This window comes from Myotis yumanensis, unplaced genomic scaffold (assembly GCF_028538775.1).
Source record: "Myotis yumanensis isolate MYYU_CA2020_CCGP unplaced genomic scaffold, mMyoYum1.0.hap1 SCAF_11, whole genome shotgun sequence".
In the NCBI taxonomy this organism is placed as follows: Eukaryota; Metazoa; Chordata; class Mammalia; order Chiroptera; family Vespertilionidae; genus Myotis; species Myotis yumanensis.
This window is the reverse complement of record NW_027223762.1, coordinates 64196913-64221827: the sequence shown is the minus strand read 5'-3', so window position 1 is coordinate 64221827 and position 24915 is coordinate 64196913. Positions and strand designations below refer to the sequence as shown.

Below are 24915 nucleotides of genomic sequence, written 5' to 3'. Positions count from 1 at the left end.
CTTTGTCTCCGCATTTTTTATGCTTTCTTGGTGCAACCCCCAGTGGTCTTTGTGCACAGTCTTGTTGTAGTTAAGCCTTGATTGTTGTAGGTAATTACTACTTGACCTCCAGGCCAACTGGCTGTGCGAATCAGCTGTGTCTGTAGTGGGAGAACTTCTGTCCTCTAGGGAGGTGCTAATCTAGCCTTTGCCTGAGGCTATCCGGCAAATGCCTCTGTGCAGGGCTTGGGCAGGGCGGGTCCCAGGGGATCTACAGGGCAGGCGGAGCGAGCAGTTATGGCTGCTCTCGGTCCTGTCCCCAGGGGCTCTGCCTCTCAGAGTCCCAGCAACCGCTGCAAACCTCAGAGAGAAAGCTGCCTTCGAGTTCCGATCGAAGCCAGACAGTCCCGCTTCTCCCATTTGAGTCTGGGTCCCTAGAGACTCGCCCGGATCTGGAGCTCAGAGTCTGAGGCTCCCTCCTGATTGAAATAGACAACCGCGCCCTCAGCCGCCAGCCCACTCCGCATGCACTCCGCACCTCAGTATTTTACTTCAGCACTGCGCCTCCTCTGAGTCTCGGTATGCTTTCCTCTTTCCTCCTAGTTGTAGAACTTCCACTCAGCCAGCCTTCCTGTGGTTCTGGATGATGTCCGTTCCGTCTTTTAGTTGTATTTTTGAAGTGGTTGTTCGAGGCAGCAAACTCCGGCGTTAACCTATGCCGCCATCTTGGTTTCCTCCATGTTAATTGTTGACTGTAAACTCCTCCTGATGTTTTTAAAGCAAATCCTAGAAATTGCCTTTGCCTCTCCGCCTGCCACAGACTCAGGACATGGTCAGGTGGCCCCCGCGTGCATCGTGCAGTGGAGTCAGCTGGCGTTCCTCAGATCGCCGCGTACCCAGGCTTCCCGCTTGCCTCCAGAAGTGTTCCTGGATCTGGTGGTTCTGATTCATATTCAACTAGAACCACACTCTCATTTCATTGTCTCTTTTAGTCAAGAAAGCTGCCACCCTCCACTTCCACCCGTTATTCCCCAAAGCACTGACTTGGGGGGGCGATGGGGCCAGTGTTATGTAGCATGTTCACTCGCTCTGCTCTGTGTCCCTCCTCAAGACAACACTTACCTCCTCCTCAGTCCTTCATATTTCCTGGAAGCCAGGTGTTTACAAAGGTTCAGCTGTGTGTTTTTTTTTCTTTTCTTTTTAATCTTTATTGTTGAGGGTATTACAAATGTTCCTCCCTTTCCCCCATTGGCCCTTTCTATCTGGTTTCCTCCCCACCCCAGGCCTTCGCCACCTTATTGTCTGTGTCCAAAGGTAATGCATATCCTATCTAATAAGAAAGGAATATGCTAATTAGCCTTTATGCCCTGAGGCATAATGACCAAGCGCTTTACCACCAGATCAAGGATCAGCAGGAGGATGGGCCAGCGAGGTACAAGTGGGCTGCGGAGAGCTACAGGGGGAGCAGGGCAGAAAGCTATGAGCAGGGGGAGGCAGGAAGGGGTGGGGAAGCTACAGGAGGGCAGGGCAGCAACCTATTGGCGCATGGATTTGTGCGCAGGGCTACTAGTATGCCTATAAGATCTTTGGTTAATCTCTTCCCGCCCCCTTCCCTCTGAGATTCATCAGTCTGTTCCATTTCCATGCCTCTGATTCTATTTTATTCACCAGTTTATTCTGTTCATTAGGTTTCTTAGTCATTTATTTTGATTTTTAGATTCAATTGTTGATAGATACGTATTGACATTTTATGGTTCATATTTTTCTTCTTCTTCATCTTCATCTTCATCTTCAACCTCATCTTCTTCCTCTTATTAAAGAACTAGAGGCCCGGTGCCTGAAATTGGTGCGGGGGGGGGGGGGGGAGGGGGGCGCGTGTCCCTCAGCCTGGCCTGCGCCCTCTCCAATATGGGACATCCCTCTCACAATCCGGGACCGCTGGCTCCTAACTGCTCGCCTGCCTGCCAGCCTGATTGCTCCTTAACTGCTCCCCTGCCAGCCCGATCGCCCCCAACTGCCGTCCCCTGCAGGCCTGTTTGCCTTTGACATATTCACTAAGATCCTTGAAAGTCTCACTAAGAACCTTGAGTAACCTTATAACCATGGTTTTGAACTCTGTATCAAGTAGTTTGCTTGCTTCTTCCATTTCTTTCATTTGTGACATGTTTCTTTGTCTCCACATTTTGGCTGCTTCTCTGTGTTTGTTTCCATATACTCCCTCTGTCCCATAATAATCGTAGTAAGTGAATATTTAAACGGGAATTATTGGCGAATGCAGCTGTAAGTTATGTTGTAGCGCAAAATTGCGAAGCCTTCAATCAAAAATCAGTGTTTCATGACATCTGTCATTTGTTTTGACACATCTTTCAATTTTTAGGTTAATCTAATTATTACGAATTATAACTATTTTTCTAATTTCATCTGCTGATCAAAATCAATTGTTTTATTTCAGTTGAATATCAACCCATTGTAAAAGTAAGATGAAAAAAAGAGAGTTTTCGAGCAAAGATCAAGTTGTGATTGTCCAGTTCTTGATGCATCAAAAGAAAAAGGAAAAGTTGCAGAAAGGTGCAATTACGTTAGCTGCAAAACAATTTAAGTGCAACAGAATGACCATATCAAGAATTTGGAAATGTGCTTCCGAAAATAATTGTCAAGGAGAATCTTAAGCTAATGTTGATTCTTTGAAAAAACAAAACTGTGGACGTAAATGCAAAGATTATGGAGAAAAACTTGAAAAACTCAGACATATTCCTCTTAGCAGAAGAGGCACCATATTAGCCATTGATAATATTTCTCCTGAAATATTGGATAATATGTTTCTGTCACTTCAACAAGTTATGCTGGAATCAATGAAGAACGATGGGTCCAATAATTTTAAGCTCACGCATACAGGGAAAGCAAAGCTTCGCAGCCAAGGGCTCCTACCTACAAGTTTAAAATGCAGTAACGAAATTATTGAAAAATCCAGAAACTATCTGAACACTCAAAATAAAAATTAGGAGTACTATTTTTAATTTATTGTTTAATTTAATCTAGTTTTTTTATAATAAATGTTGCGTTCTATATTTATTTTCTTTTGCTACTATTATTATGGGACAAATTACATTCATCAACTGCTACTATTATTATGGGACAGAGGGAGTATTAGGTAGAGCTGCTGTGTCTCCTGGAATTGGTAAAGTGACCTCGTGTAGCAGGTGTCCTGTAGGGCCCAGTGGCTCCACCTCCCCAGTCACCTGAGCTGGGCACTCTAGGTGCACCCCTGTGTGAGCTGTGTGCACAGTCTTGTTGTAGTTGAGCCTTGATTGCTTTTGGTGTCACTAGGAGGAATTGACCCCCAGGCCAATTGGCTGTGAGGATCAGCTGTGACTATAGTGGGAGAGCTGCTGTGCAGGAGACACACCTGTGTTGAGCAGGACTTGGTTCAGTGGGGCTTTGGTGCTGCCCCTTGAGTGTGTCACTGTGGATGTGTAGAGTTGTCATCTGCTATGGTCTGAAGCTGTCCACCGGGGTCTCAGGGAATCACCAGGGTGGAACGAACAGTGTGAGCCAGGCTGATAGAAACCCAGATATGGCTGCCAATTAGCTTTGCGAGGGAGGTGGGGTGGTTGAGGGGTGGGAAGATGGTCCCAGCACAGGAACAATGACCCCTGTGAGCACCTCCTCCTGGGAAAAAGCCACCCCCAAGTTCCTGCCCTGATGCCAGACAATCCATTTCCTCTCCATAAGTGTTTGCGTTCCCCAAAGCCACCCAGAACTGGAGCTCAGAGGAAGCGAGACTAAGTTCGTGCACTGGCCCTCTGGGAGTACCGGGTCTTCTGCAGCCTCCGTGTCACTCAGCCACAATCCCTACTGGTTTTTAGAGCCCGAAGTTACGGGGACTTCTCTTCCCAGCTTTGGAATCCTGGGCCTCCCGATTAAAAAAAAATGCCGCATGTGGGTGTCAGACCAGCCTGTTTGCGCCTCGACCCCTCCTACCAGTGTCAGTACGCTTTCTTCTTTACCTCTCTAGTTGTAGGACTTCCATTCAGCCAGCTTTCAGATGGTTCTGAATGATGGTTGTTCCGTATTTTAGGTGTAGTTTTGATGTGGTGGTGGGAGGCAGCGAGTCCTGGCATTTACCTATGTTGTCATCATGGTTCTCCCCAGAGGTTCAGCTTTTTAAGAAGAGGAATACTTAACAGGTGTTCCCGTCCCTCATGCCGCATGCTCTCAGGAGGCGCCTGTCATCTGGGGGTTCACTCTCAGTGATGCAGACCAGTTAATGCATTCAGGTGATGGCTCCCACTGCATTCTTCCCCATCACCCTTTATCCAGTGGTTTTACCCATTATGAGCATTTTCTGCATTAATTTCTTCTCTATATCACAAAATGCTGGTTTTCTAATTTGACCAGTCCTTTCACAACTGCCAGCTTAAGCTCACCAGGTAGGGCTAGTGGGTCAGCCTGAGACATGGTACCTTCAGAAAAAATAGGACAAGAATGCTCACTTTTACTACGTACCTTTAAATGCGATTGTTCGTGTGAGGAGTTGGTGCCTGCTTGTGCTGTGGTGACAAGGGCATTGTTACTATTTTTTGTTTTACCTTTCTTTTTCCTTCCTTCTCCCATCTCCCTTTTTAGTATCATTTCAAAGACAATGTTCCCCGCCCCCAACATTTTATTGTGAAACATTTCAAACATACTGAAAAGTTGGAAGGATGTACAGAGGACACTGTAAGCCACGAGTTTCTATGTATTCAGTGTGCTTTTGTTAACGATGGTCCTTTCTGATATTCGGGTGGTCCCGTCTTCTGCCCCTGGTCCTGTGCTGTAGTGTCTGTGACTTGGTCTCACTCCCATCCACCTCCGGTGCTTCCGTGCTCTCTGACCAACACGATGGTAAACGCCCACCTTGTGCACTTCCTGCCTCCTGTGGGGACTTGGTCGTAGCCCTGGCTTCTTTCTGTGGGGAGTGCTGAGTATGTGTGAGCTAAGACGTGTGTTCTGAAGGAAAGTGGTAAATCCTGGGTTCCTGTGCCACTTTCTGATTCTGCTGTGAAGCTAGTTATAACTTAACTTTGATTTTATATTTGTTTTTATTCAGTGAAAAATCTTGGCTTCTAACAATATTTACATAATTATTATCTACCTGTTATACACACATCTACCCCTAAACATTATTTCTAAACTAGAGGCCCAGTGCACAACATTCGTGTACTCGGAGGGGTCCCTTAGCCTGGCCTGTGCCTCTCGCAGTCCGGGACCTCTCAGGGGATGTCCACCTGGCGGCTTAGACCCACTCCCCGCTGCTCAGAGGCGGGAGAGGCTCCGGCCACCACCACTGCGTTTGCCAGCTGTGAGCCCAGCTACTGGCTGAGTGTAGCTCCCCCCGTGGGAGTGCACTGACCACCAGGGGGCAGCTCCTGCGTTGAGTATCTGCCCCCTGGTGGTCAGTGCTAATCATAGCAACCAGTTGTTCCTCCGTTTGGTCAATTTGCATATTAGCCTTTTATTATATAGGATAATGCCAATATTGCTATTAATAATAAGAGACTACTGAATGAAATTTAAGTTTTTGCAGCTATATTTGGCCTTAGAATATATTTAACTATGATGTACAGTCAAAACACTTTAAAATTGTTATTTTCTCTGTGCAATTGCAGACATGTCTTGTTTTACCGTGCTTTACTTTCTTGCACTTTGCAAATACTGCATTTTTTACAAACTGAGGATTTGTGGCAACTCTGCATGGAGCCAGTCTGTCCACACCAGTTCCCAACACCATTTGCTTAACTTTGTGTCTCTGTGTTCATTTTGGTAAATCTCTCAACATTTCAAGCTTTTTCCTTATTATTATATTGCCATGGTGACCTGTGGTCCGTGTGCTTTGATGTTATTTTGTAATTTGGGGGGCAACATGAACGGTGCTCAAATAAGACAGTAATCACCCAAGAGCGGCTTCATCACAAACCTTGTGTGTGTTCTGGCCCTGCCGTCTGCCTCCCGCTCCTCAGGCCTCCATCTTCCTGTGGCCGGCAGCACGGAAGTGAGGCCAGTTAGTAGCCCTCCAGGGCCTGAAGTGCTCACCGAGGGCCGCAGTCTCCTGGTGCAGAGGCGCTGAGGGCTGCAGCAATGACAGCGAGGACTGGGAGCGCCACGCCCGCTGAGCTGAGGAGGCAGCTCGGTGGGAGGGCGGCTCCAATGGTGAAGAAGCTCCTCTGGGGTTCGCCCTGTCCCACAGGCCACAGGCAGGTACTAGTGAGAGGAGGGGCGGGCAGTAGTGAGAGGAGGGGTGGGCAGTAGTGAGAGGAGGGCGGGCAGTAGTGAGAGGAGGGGTGGGCAGTAGTGAGAGGAGGGCGGGCAGTAGTGAGAGGAAGGCGGGCACTAGTGAGAGGGGGGCGGGCAGTAGTGAGAGGAGGGCGGGCACTAGTGAGAGGGGGGCGGGCAGTAGTGAGAGGAGGAGGGCACTAGTGAGAGGAGGAGGGCAGTAGTGAGAGGATGGCGGGCACTAGTGAGAGGAGGGCGGGCAGTAGTGAGAGGAGGGCGGGCACTAGTGAGAGGGGGGCGGGCAGTAGTGAGAGGAGGAGGGCACTAGTGAGAGGATGGCGGGCACTAGTGAGAGGAGGGCGGGCAGTAGTGAGAGGAGGGGTGGGCAGTAGTGAGAGGAGGGCGGGCAGTAGTGAGAGGAGGGGTGGGCAGTAGTGAGAGGAGGGCGGGCAGTAGTGAGAGGAAGGCGGGCACTAGTGAGAGGAGGGCGGGCAGTAGTGAGAGGAGGAGGGCACTAGTGAGAGGATGGCGGGCACTAGTGAGAGGAGGGCGGGCAGTAGTGAGAGGAGGGCGGGCACTAGTGAGAGGGGGGCGGGCAGTAGTGAGAGGAGGAGGGCACTAGTGAGAGGAGGGCGGGCACTAGTGAGAGGAGGGCGGGCACTAGTGAGAGGAGGGCGGGCAGTAGTGAGAGGAGGGCGGGCACTAGTGAGAGGAGGAGGGCCGTAGTGAGAGGAGTAGGGCACTAGTGAGAGGAGGGCAGGCAGTAGTGAGAGGAGGGCGGGCACTAGTGAGAGGAGGAGGGCCGTAGTGAGAGGAGGGCGGGCACTAGTGAGAGGAGGGCAGGCAGTAGTGAGAGGAGGGCGGGCACTAGTGAGAGGAGGAGGGCCGTAGTGAGAGGAGGAGGGCACTAGTGAGAGGAGGGCAGGCAGTAGTGAGAGGGGGGCGGGCAGTAGTGAGAGGAGGGGCGGGCACTAGTGAGAGGAGGAGGACAGTAGTGAGAGGAGGAGGGCACTAGTGAGAGGAGGGCAGGCAGTAGTGAGAGGGGGGCGGGCAGTAGTGAGAGGAGGGCGGGCAGTAGTGAGAGGAGGGCGGGCACTAGTGAGAGGATGGCGGGCACCAGTGAGAGGAGGGCGGGCAGTAGTGAGAGGAGGGGTGGGCAGTAGTGAGAGGAGGGTGGGCAGTAGTGAGAGGAGGGCGGGCAGTAGTGAGAGGAAGGCGGGCACTAGTGAGAGGAGGGCGGGCAGTAGTGAGAGGAGGGGCGGGCAGTAGTGAGAGGAGGGCGGGCAGTAGTGAGATGGGGGTGGGCAGTAGTGAGAGGAAGAGGGCAGTAGTGAGAGAAGGAGGTCAGTAGTGAGGGGGGGCGGGCAGTAGTGAGAGGAGGAGGGCACTAGTGAGAGGGGGGGCAGTAGTGAGAGGGTGGCGGGCAGTAGTGAGGGGGGGGTGGGCAGTAGTGAGAGGAGGAGGGCAGTAGTGAGAGGAGGGCGGGCAGTAGTGAGAGGGGGGCGGGCACTAGTGAGAGGGGGGCGGGCAGTAGTGAGAGGGGGGCAGGCACTAGTGAGAGGAGGAGGACAGTAGTGAGAGGAGGAGGACAGTAGTGAGAGGAGGAGGGCACTAGTGAGAGGAGGGCGGGCAGTAGTGAGAGGAGGGGCGGGCAGTAGTGAGAGGAGGGCGGGCAGTAGTGAGAGGAGGAGGGCAGTAGTGAGAGAAGGAGGTCAGTAGTGAGGGGGGGGGCGGGCAGTAGTGAGAGGAGGAGGGCACTAGTGAGAGGGGGGGCAGTAGTGAGAGGGTGGCGGGCAGTAGTGAGGGGGGGTGGGCAGTAGTGAGAGGAGGAGGGCAGTAGTGAGAGGAGGGCGGGCAGTAGTGAGAGGAGGGGTGGGCACTAGTGAGAGGGGGGCGGGCAGTAGTGAGAGGAGGGGGGGGCACTAGTGAGTGGGGGGTGGGCACTAGTGAGAGGAGGGGCGGGTACTAGTGAGAGGAGGGGGCAGTCCTGCGGGAAGCTCACTGCTGCCCTCTTGTCCGGCGTTACCGCAGCCACTCTGCCTCCAGCAGCCCCGCCCGCCAGCCACGGCCTCAGGTCGGGCGACGCCTCCCCCAGATAAAAGATGGCCACTCCCTGAAGGCTCAGTTGGTGGTTAGTGGTTTTAGCAGTAAAGTAGTTTTTCAATCAAGATATGTTTTTTAGGCATATAAACCTTGATTTTGTGGACCTCCATTTAACAGACTTTGGATTTAATGGACAAAGTTTCTTGTCTGGATATTATATGTGAAAATTAATACCCTGTTAATTTTAAAATGCTTTTAACCAAGATTTGCTTGTAATTAAATTAACATGTTATTTTTTTTATTAATTCATTCATAGTTTTTTTTAATCCTCACCCAAAGAATATTTTTCCATTGTTTTTTAGAGAGAGTAGAAGTGAGAGGGAAAGACAGAGAGAAACATCGATGTGAGAGAAACACATCGATTGGTTGCCTCCTGCACGTGCCCCGACCAGGGCCTGGGCCTGGGAAGGAGCCTGCAACCGAGGCATGTGCCCTTGACCAGAATAGAACCCAGGACCCTTCTGTCCGCAGGCTGACACTCTATCCACTGAGCCAAGCTAGCTAGGGCAATTCACTGTAATTTTTAACAAATAGGCCATATGTTGGGAAAAACACTAGTAATTTTGCCAGCATAATAAATATTACACATCATCTACATGTTTAAATCCAGTCACCGCTCGTAAGCAATGTCTAGGGACTGGTTAGCGTGCGATCACACCGCGGGGAGCGCGGGACTGGTTCTGCGGGCACCTGCGGCTTCTGCGGGCCTGGCCGCTGGGCCCGTGTCCCAGGTGGCTCAGCCCCGCCAGCGTGCGCCTCTGTTCCCTCGGTGACGGGAGTGCTCACATTTGCTAGACTGTTCAGTGTAAATGTAAAATGCCTGTCAGGTACAGAGAGACCTTTTCTGTGACATGGAACCTTCATACTTGATTACTTTTAATTACACAAACTTGTCCACATAGGTAAAAGTAAGCTCTCACTTGTCAACGTTTAACACATGCATTCGGAAAGCCTACTTTATTACGCAACGGACTTGGCTGTAACGGCCCCGTGGTCCGCGTAGCCTGTGGCACCGAGGTCCTGGGATGCTGTTGCCCCGTCCCGGCAGGGCCGCTCCTGAGAGGGGCTGCTTGGCTGGCCTGAGCCGGCCCAGCGTCTGCGGACGCGTCTGTGTTAATAACCTGGTCAGCATTCTTGTTTATCCATTTATTCAATTGCTTTGGATTGCTTTCTTTTCTTATTGATTTAACTTAATTTTATAAAAATTTAAGCTTTTTTATGATTTCTTAATCAAACCTAAAATATCCATAAAACAAAATATTTGTCAAGACACCACGTTTCCATCACTTGCGGCCGGGCTTCCTGCCATTGACAAACATTTGACAAATACACCGAGTCCCCACGCATGTGTCATGCCGCGCCCTTGCCCTCCCCTCGGGCCCTGGAAGTCGCTCCGTGTCAGAGAGTCGGCATGGCCCGCCTCGCCTTCGGAAAGCGGTGCAGACAGACCGAGTCTTCAGTCTGCTCTCCGCTGGTGGGCGCTGTGTGTTTCCCCCCTTTGCCAGTGCGGCGTGTGCCCGCGGTGACCTGGTAGGTAAGGACTTTCGTGCTTTTGCTGCCCCGCCGTTGGGATGGAGCACTTGAGGGGGTCGCTGGACCCAGAGTGAGGACGGGCTCCGTGGGTGTCACGATGCCGCTCCGCGGCGCTCCTGCCAGCGAAACGCCCTCAGCACTGGGTGGCGTGTCTGCTTCCCCAGGCTTCTCAGCCCCGGTGTCACAGTTTTGCCAACCTCATAGATGTTTCTGCAGAGTTTTTATTTTCATTCCTTTTATTATGGTTAAGGGCTGTTTTCAGAACCTCCTGTTCTTACCCTTTGCCTGGTATTTTATTGGGCGGTTGTTCTTTTTTTAACATTTAAATATTTTATTTTATTGAGTTTAGAGACAGAGGAAGAAGGAGAGGGAGATAGGATCATCAATAGGAGAGAAACATGGATCTCCTGCCTCTTGCACACCCCCTCCTGGGGGTCGAGCCTACCACCGGGCCTGTGCCCTGACCGGGAAGCGAACCTGCCACCTCTTGGTTCCTGGGTCCGCACTCAACCACTGAGCCACACAGTCGGCCTGTTCTTTTTCTTCTTCAATTTCAGATACTGTCAATATGTTAGGAATATTACCTTTTATCTAAGATACAAAATTTTAAAAATGTTTTCCCAGTTTGCCATGTCTTTTCGTGGCTTTGCTTTTGCTTTTGGTGTATTATACCACACAAAATTTTATAAGTAGTGGGATTTACAACTTGCCCTTTATACTTCCTGATTTTGTCATGGTTAGGAAGGTCTTCTCAGTCCCAAGGTATACAGGAGTTCACTCATGTCTCCTTCAAGTATTGGTAAATTAATGGGTATTTTTGGTACTTTTTAAAGTTGTTCCATGTCTTGTTGCTTGCATTGTTTCTGATAAGAAATCTGCTGTCAGTCTTTGTTCCTCAGGAAATACTGTCTTTTTCTTCTTTGTTACTGGTTTTTACCAATTTGATTAGGACATGTGTTTGTGTGATTTTCTTTATGCTTTCTCTGCATGGTGTTTGAGATCTGCGTGTTTATAGTGTTCATCAAATTGGAAAAAAGGCTTCAGCTCTTACTTCTTTAAATATGTGTGTATATACACTGAGTGGCCAGATTATTATGACCACCTGACGTTTGTAGGCAAATTAGCCATACACTGCATCGTAGGGGATATGGAAGCTAAAGGCCTGTTCGAACACCTTTGCTGTCTGCAGTTACCAAGATAAAACATCTCCAGTTCACACAGGAACACAAGGATTGGACAGTCGAGCATTGGAAAAAAGTCATGTGGTCCGATGAACCACGTTTCCAGTTGCATCATGCAGATGGCAGAGTGAGAATTTGGTGGAAACAGCATGAAAGCATGCGCCTCACATGCATGAGTACAACCCTTCAAGCTGGTGGGGGCAGTGTTATGGTTTGGGGCATGTTTTCCTGGCATGATTTGGGCCCTTTAATTCGTGTGGAACAATGTCTGAATAGCACCACATACCTAAGTATCGTTTTTGATCAGGTTCATCCTATCATGTTGATGGCGTATCCCAATGGAGATGGCTTCTTCCAACAAGACAATGCGCCATGCCACGGTGCTCGTATTGTGCAGGAGTGGTTTCAAGAACATGAGGGAGACTTTACCTTGCTTAGGTGGCCCCCACCATCACCAGATCTCAATCCAATTGAGCATTTGTGGGACGAAGTTAAAAGAGCCATCAGGCAGCTGGTTCCACAACCGTCAAATCTCACAGAACTGGACAGTGCTATTCATCAGGCACGGTGTCAGATTCCTCGCAACACCTTTCAACATCTCATGGAATCAATGCCAAGAAGAATCGCCGCAGTACTGAAGGCAAAAGGTGGCCCAACAAAGTACTGATGAGTGGTCGTAGTAATCTGGCCACTCAGTATATATCTTTCTGTTCTCTGACCCTCCTTTTTCCCTGGGACTCCAATGACACACTTTTTTTGCTGTTGTTAATCCTCACCTGAGGATATTTTTTCCATTGCTTTTCAGAGAGGTAGGAAGGGAGGAAGGAGGGGGAAGAGAGAGAGAAACATCGATGTGAGAGAGACACGTCAACTGGTTGCCTCCTACACGCACCCCAACTAGGGGACGGGGAACGAACTGCAACCCAGATACATACTCTTTTTTTTTTTATTTAAATATATTTTTATTGATTTCAGAGAGGAAGGGAGAGGGAGCGAGAGATAGAAGCATCAATGATGAGAGAGAATCATTGATCAGCTGCCTCCTGCATGCCCCACACTGGGGACCAAGCCCAAATCCAGGCATGTGCCTTTGACCAGAATCGAACCCAGGACCCTTCAGTCCGCAGGCCAAGGGTCTTTTTACTGAGTCAAACCAGTGAGGCCAGGTACGTACTCTTGACCAGGCATTGAACCCGCCACCTTTTGGTGCATGGGCTGATGCTCTGACCACTGAATCACACCAGCCAGGGCCAATTACACACTTTTAGGTTGGTTGTTATTCCAAAGCTCACTGAATCCCTGTTCTTTCTCTTGTTAATTCATTTTTTAAAATGTTTTTATTGATTTCAGAGAGGAAGGGAGAGGGGAGAGAGATGGAAACATCAGTGATGAGAGAGAATCATTGATCAGATGCCTCCTGCACGCCCCCTACTGGGGATCGAGCCCACAACCTGGGTATGTGCCCTTGACTGGAATCGAACGCAGGACCCTTCAGTCTGCAGGCCAATGCTCTGTGCACTGAGCCAAACCAGCTAGGGCTTGTTAATTCTTTTTCCTCTGTGGGTAATTATTTTTCACTGTAGGTAGTTTTTATCACCATATCCTCAAGTTCTCTACTCCTTTCCCCTGCAATGTCTAATTTACCTTTAATCCCATCCAGTATATTTCTGATTTCAGACACTGATTTTACCCCTGCACGTTAGTTCTGCGTCTTTTTGTATACCTCCCGTTCAGCCTCTTGCCATGCTTAAGCTGACCTCTGCTTTTTGAACATTGGAGTGTATTTATAGTGGCTGTTTTATGGCCTTGCCTATTGGTATTTATCTGTGTTATTTCCGGTTCTGTTTCTATTGATCGGTGTTTCTTCTGTGAGGAAAACCGATCTCTGCATCTTTGCTCCTCTCCCTGCTTCTATTCTGAGAAGTGTTGCTAATGGCACCAAGACAAGGACATTTAAGTGACTTTCAATTAGAAATGGAAAATCGATTGCACTTTCAGTATTAAGGAGGTTGAGTTTATTTGTTTTTCACTTATTGTAAATACTTGGAAGATTCATTTTAATTTGAAGGCAAAATGGCAAGGAAATTATGTAAAAAGAAAGGTTTAAAATTTACTTTCTTAACCCATCCAGTGTGACATGTACACAGCAAAAGCCCTGGAAGTCGAGGGTGTGACCCTCCCTGCCCTGCCAGGTCCTGTGAGGATGCTGCTCAGACGCACACATTTCCTGTAGGCAGTGGGGCCTGGTCCCACCCTCTCCCTTATAACTGCCTCTGAGTAACTGTGAGGGGTGAGTGGCATTTAGGAATGACAGTGCCTTGACAGTTACTTACACTTTAATTTTTGTTTTTTTTAGAAAGCATGATATATTTTATAATTAATTAGTTAATTTTGTTAATCCTCACCTGAAGATATTTTCCAATTGATTTTTTTTTTTTTTTTTTTTTTTTTTTTAGAGAGAGAGAGAGAGTGGAAGGGAGGGGGAAAGGCAGAGAGAGAGAAACATTGATGTGAGAGAGACGCATTGATTGGTTGCCTCCCACACAAGCCCCAACCAGGGCTGGGGATCAAGCCTGCAGCCGAGGTCCGTGCCCTTGACTGGAATCGAACCTGGATCCTTCAGCCCACAGGCTGGCGCTCTACCCACTGAGCCACACCAGCAGGGCTAGTACACCTTTAATTCACCGCTTTGTGTGTGTAGCTTCTAGTCCAGGCATTAGACAGTGGGCTGTTGGTGTGTGGAGCAGACCTGAGCGAGGTGCACGCGATGTCCATTGGATTGTGAACCAGGGTCTCAGTGGCCGGAGAAGGTGTTCCATTCAATTGGACATTTATTATGCAGAGACTTGCTTTTTGAAAGTGGAGCTTGGATCAAGTTATTTATGGCTGTGTTTGTGCAGAAGCTGTAGGTGTAGTCAATACGACGCTTGTTTTATTTCCTGAAAGTACCTCTGGGAAAAGCAAAGAGAATAAATATTGTGTGTGAGTTTCTAAGCAACTCAGATGTTGTCTCCCCTCGCGCTCCCCCTCGCCCAGCCATAGTGTATTACAGACAGAACCAGAAAAACCAGGCCTTCAGGGCCCGTCTGCCTCCGTGTTCTCCAGGCTGAGTGGGAATGCTCGAGAACTCGGAGATGCTCTTGCTGAAGAGCAGGTGGGCACCTCACCGGCGGTGCGTGCTGCACAGGCCGAGGAGGCCTTGTCTGCACCGCTGGCTGCTCTTCCTGTGAGCATGGTTTTGTGAGTCATTTATTTAGAAATTACCAGTGTTGTTTGTTCTGTGGTCTTAGTTGAGGTTTCTCATACTGTATTTTAGTTTTGCCTAGGGATTTATAAATCTGATTTTTTACTTCCCGCATGGGTAATGTTTAAGATCCACTGAACTTCCTTTTTCTGCAAAATTAGGGGTCTTAATAAAACAAAGTGTAATTCAATATTTGGACTTGTGTTCTCAGCCAGGCGCTCCTGTGAGTGCTGGTTTTAGAGAGCTGTAGCCTCTAAACGAAACACCACAGACCTGGCGGCAGCAGCAACCGCGACCCAGGTGCGGGCGGGCGGGTGTCTGTGGAGGCCTCGCCCGGCCGGGCAGCCAGCTCTGGCTGTGCCCTCCGCACTCCTGGTGTGTGTGCCACTCCTTATGAGGACACCAGTCCTCCTGGGCCAGGGCTCCACCCTGTGACCCAGAGAACCTGCTCACCACCCACAGGCCTGCTGCAGCGTGACAGGCAGGCCTGGGCCTCCCGGGGAGGTGGGGCGGGGGCAGGCCCACAGCAGCGTCCTGGTCTTGGAAGTCTAGCTCGGGGAGAGCTGCCGTTGTGTTGAGTTCATTTGTAGCCTTTTTCTCATTCTGCCTCTTCAGTGCATGACAAATTCTCACTTTCTTCTCTTCTCTCTCCCATTTCCCGCCACGTTGCCCATGACTTGGCTTTGACCACGACCCACAAACAGATGCCTCATGTGCGCAGAACTCCAAGGTGTAGTTCACAGGGCAGGGTCACCCTCGTGAGTGTGTGCACCTGCTTTCTCCTCTGTGTCATGTTCTAAAAGCTGGTTTCTGAGGGGCCACTTTGCTTAGTTGGAGAACAGCTCCCAGCGTCACACACGCGGAAAGGCTCCGTCCCTGGTTTATGGCATTTTTGAAGCCAATCATGAGACTTCCCTGCAGAGGAAATGATAGTTTGGAGCATTTCCCTGCCATTTGGCAGCTTTGGCAGGAAATGGAGGACAGCGCAGTGGAAAAGTTTCCTCACACGCCGTCCTTGCTGGGGAGGCGTCCGGGGCGTCACCTCAGGCCAGGTGGCGGGGCCGTCACGCTGTGCTCAGTGGTGGCCTCTGGGTGCAGTTATTCTCTTTCTCAAGGTGTTGTTTAGAATGATCTTTTCCTGTCATAAGCTCTTCCCCAGCAGGTAGAAGAAGTTGTTCTTTTAGTCCTCACCCGAAGATGTGTTTTTATTGACTTTAGAGGGAGGAGGGAGAGATAGAGAGAGAAAAACACATGGATGTGAGTGAGAAACATCCATTGGCTGCCTCCCATACGCTCCTGACCGGGGATTGAACTGGTCACCTAGGTATGTGCTCTGACTGGGAATTGAACCCACAACCTTTCTGGGGTACGGGATGATGCTCCAAACAACTTGTGATCCGAGAAATGCGTGGGTGGTCTCCTCTGCTGCTGGTGGGAGGCTCCTGGGGAGCTGCTGGAATAAGCATTCCCAGAGGCCCCCTGGGAAGGCGAGTGAATGTTATTTGTGTGGGATTATATCTGGGTCCCCTCAGCCCCACCTCCCTTCATCCCAGTCCTGCAAGTGGTGCAGCTGGGAGTCGGCAGAGCTGGCAGCAAAGCCAGAGTCCAGTTTCTGCTCCACGTGCAGCGGGGCCAGTCGGCATCAGGTGAGCTGCAGTCCATCGGCCCGGCGTAGGTCCACACAACCATGGGCACGTGGCAGGTGAGGGAGCCCAGGGCGTGCACCCCCTGCTACCAGAGTCCCGGGAGCACAGCGAGGGAGTTCCTTCGTTTAGGAGGTGGCGGATCTCAGTCCTCCCGCCCTTGCAGTGGCCTCCCCTGCTCTGGCCAGTGACCTGTTCCCAGGTGTGACTGACCGACAGGTGCCTTCCCTGTGTCTCCCAGCCTTGCCTGGGCAGGCCTGCAATTGGCCTTCCCTTTGCTCCTTTACAGTTATTAATAACTGGGTACATTCCCATGGCATTGAATGAGCCACCGGCCAGGGCCGTAGAAGAATTTTTTAAAGAATAATGGTTTGCCAGAATCGGTTTGGCTCAGTGGATAGAGCGTCGGCCTGCGGACTGAAGGGTCCCGGGTTCGATTCCGGTCAAGGGCGTGTACCTGGGTTGCGGGCACATCCCCAGTGGGAGATGTGCAGGAGGCAGTTGGTCGATGTTTCTCTCTCATCGATGTTTCTAACTCTCTGTCTCTCTCCCTTCCTCTCTGTAAAAAATCAATAAAATATATTTTAAAAAAAAAAAAAGAATAATGGTTTAATTTTTTGATGGCTGTCTTCATTCGTATGACGTACTGTGATGTGGTCATGGTGTCTGGTTATCAGCTGAGATGAAGGAACCTGCTTCCTGTCCAGGGATGTGGCTGAGGGGCTCGGCCAGCAAGCACAATGCCGCATGTGCTCGAGTCAGGCCGTCGGCAGTGCTGGCCCCGTGGCCTCTGCAGATGCTCCCTAGCGATGAGACCCAGCTTATCGGGGGCTGCAGGGCCCTTCAAGGTTGAGCAGGTGGCCGAAACCGGTTTGGCTCAGTGGATAGAGCGTCAGCCTGTGGACTGGAGGGTCCCAGGTTCGATTCCGGTCAAGGGCATGTACCTGGGTTGCGGGCACATCCCCAGTGGGAGATGTGCAGGAGGCAGCTGATCGATGTTTCTCTCTCATCGATGTTTCTAACTCTCTATCTCTCTTCCTTCCTCTCTGTAAAAAATCAATAAAATATATTTAAAAAAAAAAAAAGGTTGAGCGGGTGACCTTTCATTCATACGTGACCGTGGAGACGCATCGGCCTCCGTCTCCTCTCTCAGGCACATCGCACATCGATGGGACAGCTGGAATAGAAGGGCCACCGGCGAGTCCTCGCCCTCTCCCTCCTTCCTGACCCTTTGGCTCTTCGTTGTGGAACAGGAAGTGCGTGAAGCATGGAGCAGATCACTGTGGGCCAGTGCGCTCTCCTCTTCCCACTGACTGCTCGCTTTACAGAAGGCTCCTGAGCCGAGGGCTGTGTTATCACAGATGATGAAGAATGCAGGTCCAGAAAGAGGCCCTGGAAGCGAGGAGAGAGCGAGGCCCGGGCAGGTCTGTCAGCCCAGCCCAGCCCAGAGGCTCTGGAGGTCATGGCGTGCTTTGCCTGCTGCAGACGCTGTGGCCCACCTGCCAGGCGTCGGGTGTCTGTTGTGTCTGTAACTGGCGCTGCGGTTGCTGTGTGAGGACACTGACCCAGCAAGGAGGTGCAGGCGGGCGGCGGGCAGCAGGCCCTGCGCGCCCCATCCGTCCCGAGCCTGGGAGCCTGGGAGCCTGGGGCCGGGGCCAGACAGGCAGCATTTGGAAGCTTCATGGGTTCATGCAGTGGAGGCCAGAACGGTTTGGTTTGATTTTGTGTCAAAATGTTCTTTCCCTTTAGGAGAGGAATGGGGGGTCTGGAGGGCCCCGGTTTCCGGACACCACAGGGCCTCCTCGATGGGAGTGACGAGGAGCCAGAGGGTTACAGCCATGGTCAGCGCCAGGGCAGGGGGGTCATTACCCAGCGCAGCTGGGCCCAGATAGCTGTGGGGACACTTGTCTGGTTTTGCTGCTCTTCTGGGCCTGGACCTGAACTACAACTGAGGCCTAGATGGTACCTCTGGGGAGGAAAGGTCAGGGGTCCAAACCTCAGGACTAGCGACCTGCTGGGGAGGGAGGTCATGGAGGGAGGAGGGAGGTGGGCGGTCCCTACAATTGATTGCCTGTCGCCAGGCACCTTGACCTGCCTATCGTCCTGGCTCTGCTCACGCCCATCCACTATGACCACAATCCCAATGGCTGCTTCCTGAGTTTCTTGTCCTTTCAGAGCCAGACAGGGTGGCGGGTGCTGGGTAGCTGAATAGGGTCACCGGTCATTAGGGACTGAATTATGACTCTCAAAGAATTCACTCTTTGAAGCCCTGTCCCCTGTGGTGGTCCTGGGAGCTGGGAACTGTGGGAGGCTTTAGGGTGAGAGGAGGTCATAGGAAGGGCGACTCCAGGCCCCTCTGCCCCGGCCAGGTGTGGGCAGTGAGGCAGCAGCCGTCTGCGAGCCGGGAAGGTCCTCCCCGGAACCAACCTGCCACCGTGTCTGAGGCTCCAGGACTCAGCTGTGAGCAGAAGCTGCTGTCAGACCTCTGCCTGGTGTGCCCTCAAGCAGCCCACACGGCTGAGAGCGGACCAGGTGCCCGCGGGCCTGTGGGCAGAGGTGCGGGCAGCCACGGGCCGGCTCCAGGACGGACGGAAGCCTGTCGTTAGTGGTGCCTGAAACTTGGGAGAATACAAGAAAACAACCGTTGTTTTAAACTCATTTTTCCTTGTCGTATTCCTAGCTTCCTGTTTACTCCTTCCCACACTGCCCGCTCAGACAGTCCTGATGCAGGTAGATGTCCTTTGCCCTCCCTGGCCCCCAACGCACATCCCAGTGAGTTCTGTGGCCTTTATAGCGTCGGGTGCTGTAAGGTCCACTCATGCACTCGTACTCTGGGAGGGAAGGTTCAGTGTTAGAATGAGGGCCTGGCTGTTAGTGGGCGTGGCCTGTGTTAGTGTCATATGACCTGTGTTAGTGGGGCGTGGCCTGTTAGTGGGGCGTGGCCTGTAGTTCATGCCCCTTGCCACTGCTTCTCTCCTGCTGTGGTTTGCCAGGTGCCCATCGCTCCTTCATGGCTAGAGTGTCTCCTGCTTCCACTTTGGAAATCTGACTCTGCCATCAGCCTGTATCTGCCCTGGACACAGCTGGTGCCCAGGAGCCTCTCCTGTCCAGCACCAGCTTCTTCACACCCAGGACTTCACTGAGCCTCTGCTCCGTGCCAGCCTTCACTGGCTGCGGGCACAGCCCAGGTGCCCACTGCCCAGTGGCGAGGACGAGGATGCTCCCTGAGAGGGAATACAGACAACTAACACAGCTAACACGGCTGACACAGCTAAGCTCACACAGTCAGCAGCTTTCCAGGCGTGTCCTTTCAGGGTCATGGTCTCCTCAATGGTCAGCGCCAGGGCAGGGTGGTCATTACCCTGTGTAGCTGGGCCTGATGTCAGCCATGGGGACACTTTGTTGGTTCATTTCTAACATTGAACCAATACAGCCAACATGGCTGACACGCTCACACAGCCAACACAGCTAACACGGCTGACACGTTCACACAGCCAACACTACAGCTGACACAACTAACACGGCTGACACGCCAACACAGCTGACACAGCCAACATAACTAACACAGCCAACACACATAGCCAACACAGCTAACACAGCTGACACGTTCACACAACTGACACAGCTAATACAGCTGACACACTCACACAGCCAACACAGCTGACACAACTAATACGGCTGACATGCCAACACAGCTGACACAGCCAACACAACTAACACAGCCAACACACATAGCCAACACAGCTAACACAGCTGACACGTTCACACAACTGACACAGCTAATACAGCCGACACAACTAACACAGCCGACACAGCTAACACAGCTGACACAGCTAACACAGCTGACACAGCTAATATAGCTGACACACTCACACAGCCAACACAGCTAACACAGCTGACACAGCCAACACAACTAACACAGCCAACACAACTAACACAGCCAACACAGCTAACACAGCTGACACAGCCAACACAACTAACACAGCCAACACAACTAGCACAGCCAACACAGCTAACACAGCTAAGATTTTTGGTAACAGCCTTGCTTAATGCCTCAAAAATAGCATGGTTTTGTTGTTATTGCTGCCTTTGAAAGAAATTAACTTACTAACACACTTCAATGTTTTTCTTTTAACATGTATTATGAAGCCTCTTTTTTTGTTGTTAATCCTCACCTGAGGATATTTTTTTCCATTGATTTTTAGAAAGAAAATAGAAGGGGTGAGGGGGAGAGAAACATTGACTGGTTGCCTCCCACATGTGCCCCCACTCAGAGCAGGGAGTGAACCAGCACCCAGGTATGTGCCCTTGACTGGGAATGCTCTAACTCAGTGGTTCTTAACCTTCTGGCCCTTTAAATACAGTTCCTCATGTTGTGACCCAACCATAAAATTATTTTCGTTGCTACTTCATAACTGTAATGTTGCTACTGTTATGAATCGTAATGTAAATATCTGATATGCAGGATGGTCTTAGGCGACCCCTGTGAAAGGGTCGTTGACCGCCAAAGGGGTCGCGACCCACAGGTTGAGAACTGCTGTTCTAACTCCTGAGCCGCCGGCCAGGGCTGAAGCCTCTTCTTTATATATTTTGAGGGATATGCTGTAAGCCTGGAAGTCATGTGCAGCCAGGCCTGCTGCAAGTGGCAATGCCTCTCGGAGGCGCTCCCCTCAGCCGGGCTGAGGCTGCTCTTGAGGCCTCATTCTTACGGGTGGGCTATAACCCTGGAATAGCGCCATAATCTCGGATATTTTTGTCATTTGTGTGGAGGCCGTAGGAATGCCACATATGAGGGAGGCAGGACGTCCAGAGAGCATGCCCCAGGGTCACCCGACTAGTGTGGCCTCGGGACAGGTGTTGAAGTCCCCGTGCGGGGAGACCGGGCTCCGGTGGGGGCGTGTCCTGGGCAGCTGGCAGCTGGTCCGGGATGTGAGAACACCAGATGGAAAATTCCATAAACAGATTCGTGTCATTTGGGAAACGAATCCTCGTTCTGAGACTTGCTCTTGTCTCTCAATCCCGTGTCTTTCCTGCTGCACTAGGGGCGACGCTGGAGGAGGTGGAGCAGCACTGGGATTGGCTGGAGCAGAACCTGCTGCACACCCTGTCCGTCTTCGACAGCGAGGAGGACATCGCCAGCTTCGTCAAAGGGAAGGTGAAGGTGGGTGCCCCGTGCTGACACCTCCCCCCGCCCCAGCTTCCTTGTTGTTTCCTTGTGACAGTTTGAACACAAGCATTTTTAACTTATTCTGCGTTTTCTTTGCTGTGACTGAACTCCTGGCCTAACACATAAAGGCAATGAGTGCCTCTTGTCACCTGTTCACTTTGGCAAAAATACACCTAAAATGTGAAAAAGGCCTCATCCTCAGGCCCAAGTTTTTGTTGTCCTTACAGAAGTACAGGCCATTTTTTTTTGTCTTAGGGAAAAGAAAGTAATATTTGTTTTTGCAGAACAACAATGTTATTTGACTTTTAAAATTAATTATTCTCAACTTTTTTGCAGTTGCAACATCTTGTGACTATTTTGTTGGGCGTCACACTTTCCTCCTCCTAAAAGTGGATACTTATTCTGAAAATACACACATTGAATGGATGTAAAGCCAATTAAGTTTTGAGATGGCAAGAGAGCCGGATGGGGCAGTACCTGGCTTTCGGAGAGTTTCTGTCGCTGTCTCCTGTGAAACACCCCTCACATCACTGCTCTCACAGTAACATGGCCGGTAGCCATTGTTTTAATAACCCGACCAGGCAGAGAAATGGTTTCTTATTCAAAATTTTACTCTTTTTAAAAAATATATATTTTTATTGATTTCATAGAGGAAGGGAGAGGGAGATAGAAACATCAGTGATGAGAAAGAACCATTGATCGGCTGCCTCCTGCACGCTCCCTACTGGGGATCAAGCCCACAAACCAGGCATGGGCCCTTGACCAGAATCAAACCCAGGACCCTTCAGTCCGCAGGTCGGCGCTCTATCCACTGAGCAAAACCAGCTGGGGCCAAAATGCCACTCTTAGGAAACAGCTACACAGTAGCAGTAGTAAGTTTTCCTCCTTTAGGGTAAAACATTCCAGACCATTGATTTTGCTGGGTTGTTTTTCTCTTCAAAAGTCTCCCTTTCCTATACACTAAGTGCTCAGCATTAGTGAAGGGTGTCAAGTGAAATTGTGACTTTAAAGGGGCAGTAGAGAAGTGTTCTTTTCCTTTGGGGGCTGGGGGTACTTGTGGGGTCAGGTAGGAAATATAGGTCTCTTGAATCCGGCCAGGAGGTGGCTGTGTTGGCTGGTGGCCTCTTGGCTTTGCCTCCGGCCTTCGGGTGAGCAGGTGAGGGGCTGTGGTGGGCGTGCCCGGCTGTGGCTGCACCTCAGCTTGGCCTGGTGGCCTGTACTTGGGTCCCTGGGCCAGGGTGCAATGAGGCTTAGGTACAGAAATGCCCGTTTCCCGATTATTTTTCACGCTTCCCCCTTTTCTTGGTCTGACGTGGGTTGCGGTGGTTTTTTGCTTGAGTGCTGGAGGGGGGTTCACTTTGGACCTGTGGCTTTAGGAGAGTTTCTGAGGGAGGAGAAATGTCCTCTGCCCATCTAGGTTCTGAGGCTGTGGCCCCAGAAATTCAACTGACAAAAGTCAGAGTAACAAGAGAAAAGCAAATTTTATTAACGTGCGTCACGCCAGCACATGGGAGAAACTCGGGGGTGGCTAGAGCTTGGGGCTTGTTAGCATCTTAACAGAGGGCAGCGTGTTTGTAGAGAGGGGATGGGCAGAGGAGAAGGAGCCTGCGCTGAGGGCGAAAGGCTGTCAGCAGGAAATCCCGATGGGAACCCGTGGGAGGTGAGGGCATCTCAGTGTGGACACCTCCGCTCTGTCTCGCTGGGCAGTCTGAGTTGTTTCCGACTGCCCTGGCGGTATTTGGAGCCACAGAAACCCCAACCATTACGCTCCTTTTCTACTTTGGAGGACTATAGAATACCTATGGCATGTGCCAGGTATCACAGATAGACAGTCATTAGCTTTATTTTTCCATTGATTATTTTTCTTAGAGAGAGAGGGAGAGAGAGAGAGAAACATTGATGAGAGAGAGACACATCGACGGGCTGCCTCCTGCCGCGGCCGGGGACCGAGCCTATCAATGAAGTTTGTGCCCTTGACCAGGATTAAACCCAGGACCCTTTAGTCCGTGGGCTGACGCTCTATCCACGGAGCCAGACCAGCCAGGCGGGCCATTGTTGGCTGTACAGCAACATTGTGGAGCGTAATGAGGAAGACGATTTGTTCATTTTTTGTTTTTTTTAAAGGTAACTCCAGCTTGGGTGGTTCTTTGGTGTTGCTGCACGGAACTCACATGCCAACCACTGAGTCCTCACAGCCTGTCTGTGGGAGGGGCGGGTGTCTGTGGGATGGGCGGGTGTCTGTGGGAAGGGAGGGTGTCTGGGAGGGGCGGGTGTCTGTGGGAGGGGCGGGTGTCTGGGAGGGAGGGTGTCTGGGGGGAGGGTGTCTGGGAGGGAGGGTGACTGGGGGGGCGGGTGTCTGGGGGGAGGGTGTTGGAGGGGCAGGTGTCTGGGGGGGCGGGTGTCTGGGGGGAGGGTGTTGGGGGGGAGGGTGTCTGGGAGGGAGGGTGTCTGGGGGGAGGGTGTCTGGGGGTGCGGGTGTCTGGGGAGAGGGTGTCTGGGAGGGAGGGTGTCTGGGGGGAGGGTGTCTGGGAGGGAGGGTGTCTGGGGGGGCGGGTGTCTGGGGGGAGGGTGTCTGGGGGGGCGGGTGTCTGGGGGGGAGGGTGTCGGGGGGAGGGTGTCTGGGGGGGGAGGGTGTCTGGAGGGGAGGGTGTCTGGGGGGAGGGTGTTGGAGGGGAGGGTGTCTGGGAGGGAGGGTGTCTGGAGGGGAGGGTGTCTGGGGGGAGGGTGTCTGGGGGGACAGTGTCTGGAGGGGAGGGTGTCTGGAGGGGAGGGTGTCTGGGGGGAGGGTGTCGGGGGGGAGGGTGTCTGGGGGGGAGGGTGTCTGGGGGGGGGAGGGTGTCTGGAGGGGAGGGTGTTGGAGGGGAGGGTGTCTGGGGGGGAGGGTGTCTGGGAGGGAGGGTGTCTGGGGGGGAGGGTGTCTGGGGGGGAGGGTGTCTGGAGGGGAGGGTGTCTGGAGGGGAGGGTGTTGGAGGGGAGGGTGTCTGGGGGGGAGGGTGTCTGGGGGGGAGGGCGTCTGGAGGGGAGGGCGTCTGGAGGGGAGGGTGTCTGGGGGGGAGGGTGTCTGGAGGGGAGGGTGTCTGGGGGGAGGGTGTCGGGGGGGAGGGTGTCTGGGGGGGAGGGTGTCTGGGGGGGAGGGTGTCTGGGAGGGAGGGTGTCTGGAGGGGAGGGTGTCTGGGAGGGAGGGTGTCTGGAGGGGAGGGTGTCGGGGGGGAGGGTGTCAGGGAGGGAGGGTGTCTGGGGGGGCGGGTGTCTGGGGGGAGGGGGTGGGGGGGGAGGGTGTCTGGGAGGGAAGGTGTCTGGGGGGAGGGTGACTGGTGGGGGTGTCTGGGAGTGCGGGTGTCTGGGGGGAGGGTGTCTGGGGGGGAGGGTGTCTGGAGGGGAGGGTGTCTGGGGGGAGGGTGTCTGGGGGGAGGGTGTCTGGGGGGAGGGTGTCTGGGGGGAGGGTGTCTGGAGGGGAGGGTGTCTGGGAGGAGGGTGTCTGGAGGGGAGGGTGTCTGGGGGGGAGGGTGTCTGGGGGGGAGGGTGTCTGGGGGGGAGGGTGTCTGGAGGGGAGGGTGTCTGGGGGGAGGGTGTCTGGGGGGAGGGTGTCTGGGGGGAGGGTGTCTGGAGGGGAGGGTGTTGGGGGGGAGGGTGTCTGGGAGGGAGGGTGTCTGGGAGGGAGGGTGTCTGGGGGGAGGGGGTGGGGGGGAGGGTGTCTGGGGGGAGGGGGTGGGGGGGAGGGTGACTGGGGGGGCGGGTGTCTGGGGGGCGGGTGTCTGGGGGGAGGGTGTCGGGGGGGGCGGGTGTCTGGGGGGAGGGTGTCTGGGAGGGAGG

The 24915-nt window shown here is 52.2% G+C and overlaps 1 protein-coding gene across 5 annotated transcripts in view; it reads left to right on the top strand.

The window, feature by feature from the left end:
- TBC1D8 (TBC1 domain family member 8) overlaps positions 1-24915 on the top strand; it is a 113434-nt gene that overhangs the window by 36618 nt on the left and 51901 nt on the right. For all 5 annotated transcript variants that reach the window (XM_070429760.1, XM_070429761.1, XM_070429762.1 and 2 more), the window contains one exon: positions 20978-21096. In XM_070429760.1, coding sequence (XP_070285861.1) covers positions 20978-21096 — 119 coding nt within the window. The remainder of the gene's footprint in view (positions 1-20977; positions 21097-24915) is intronic.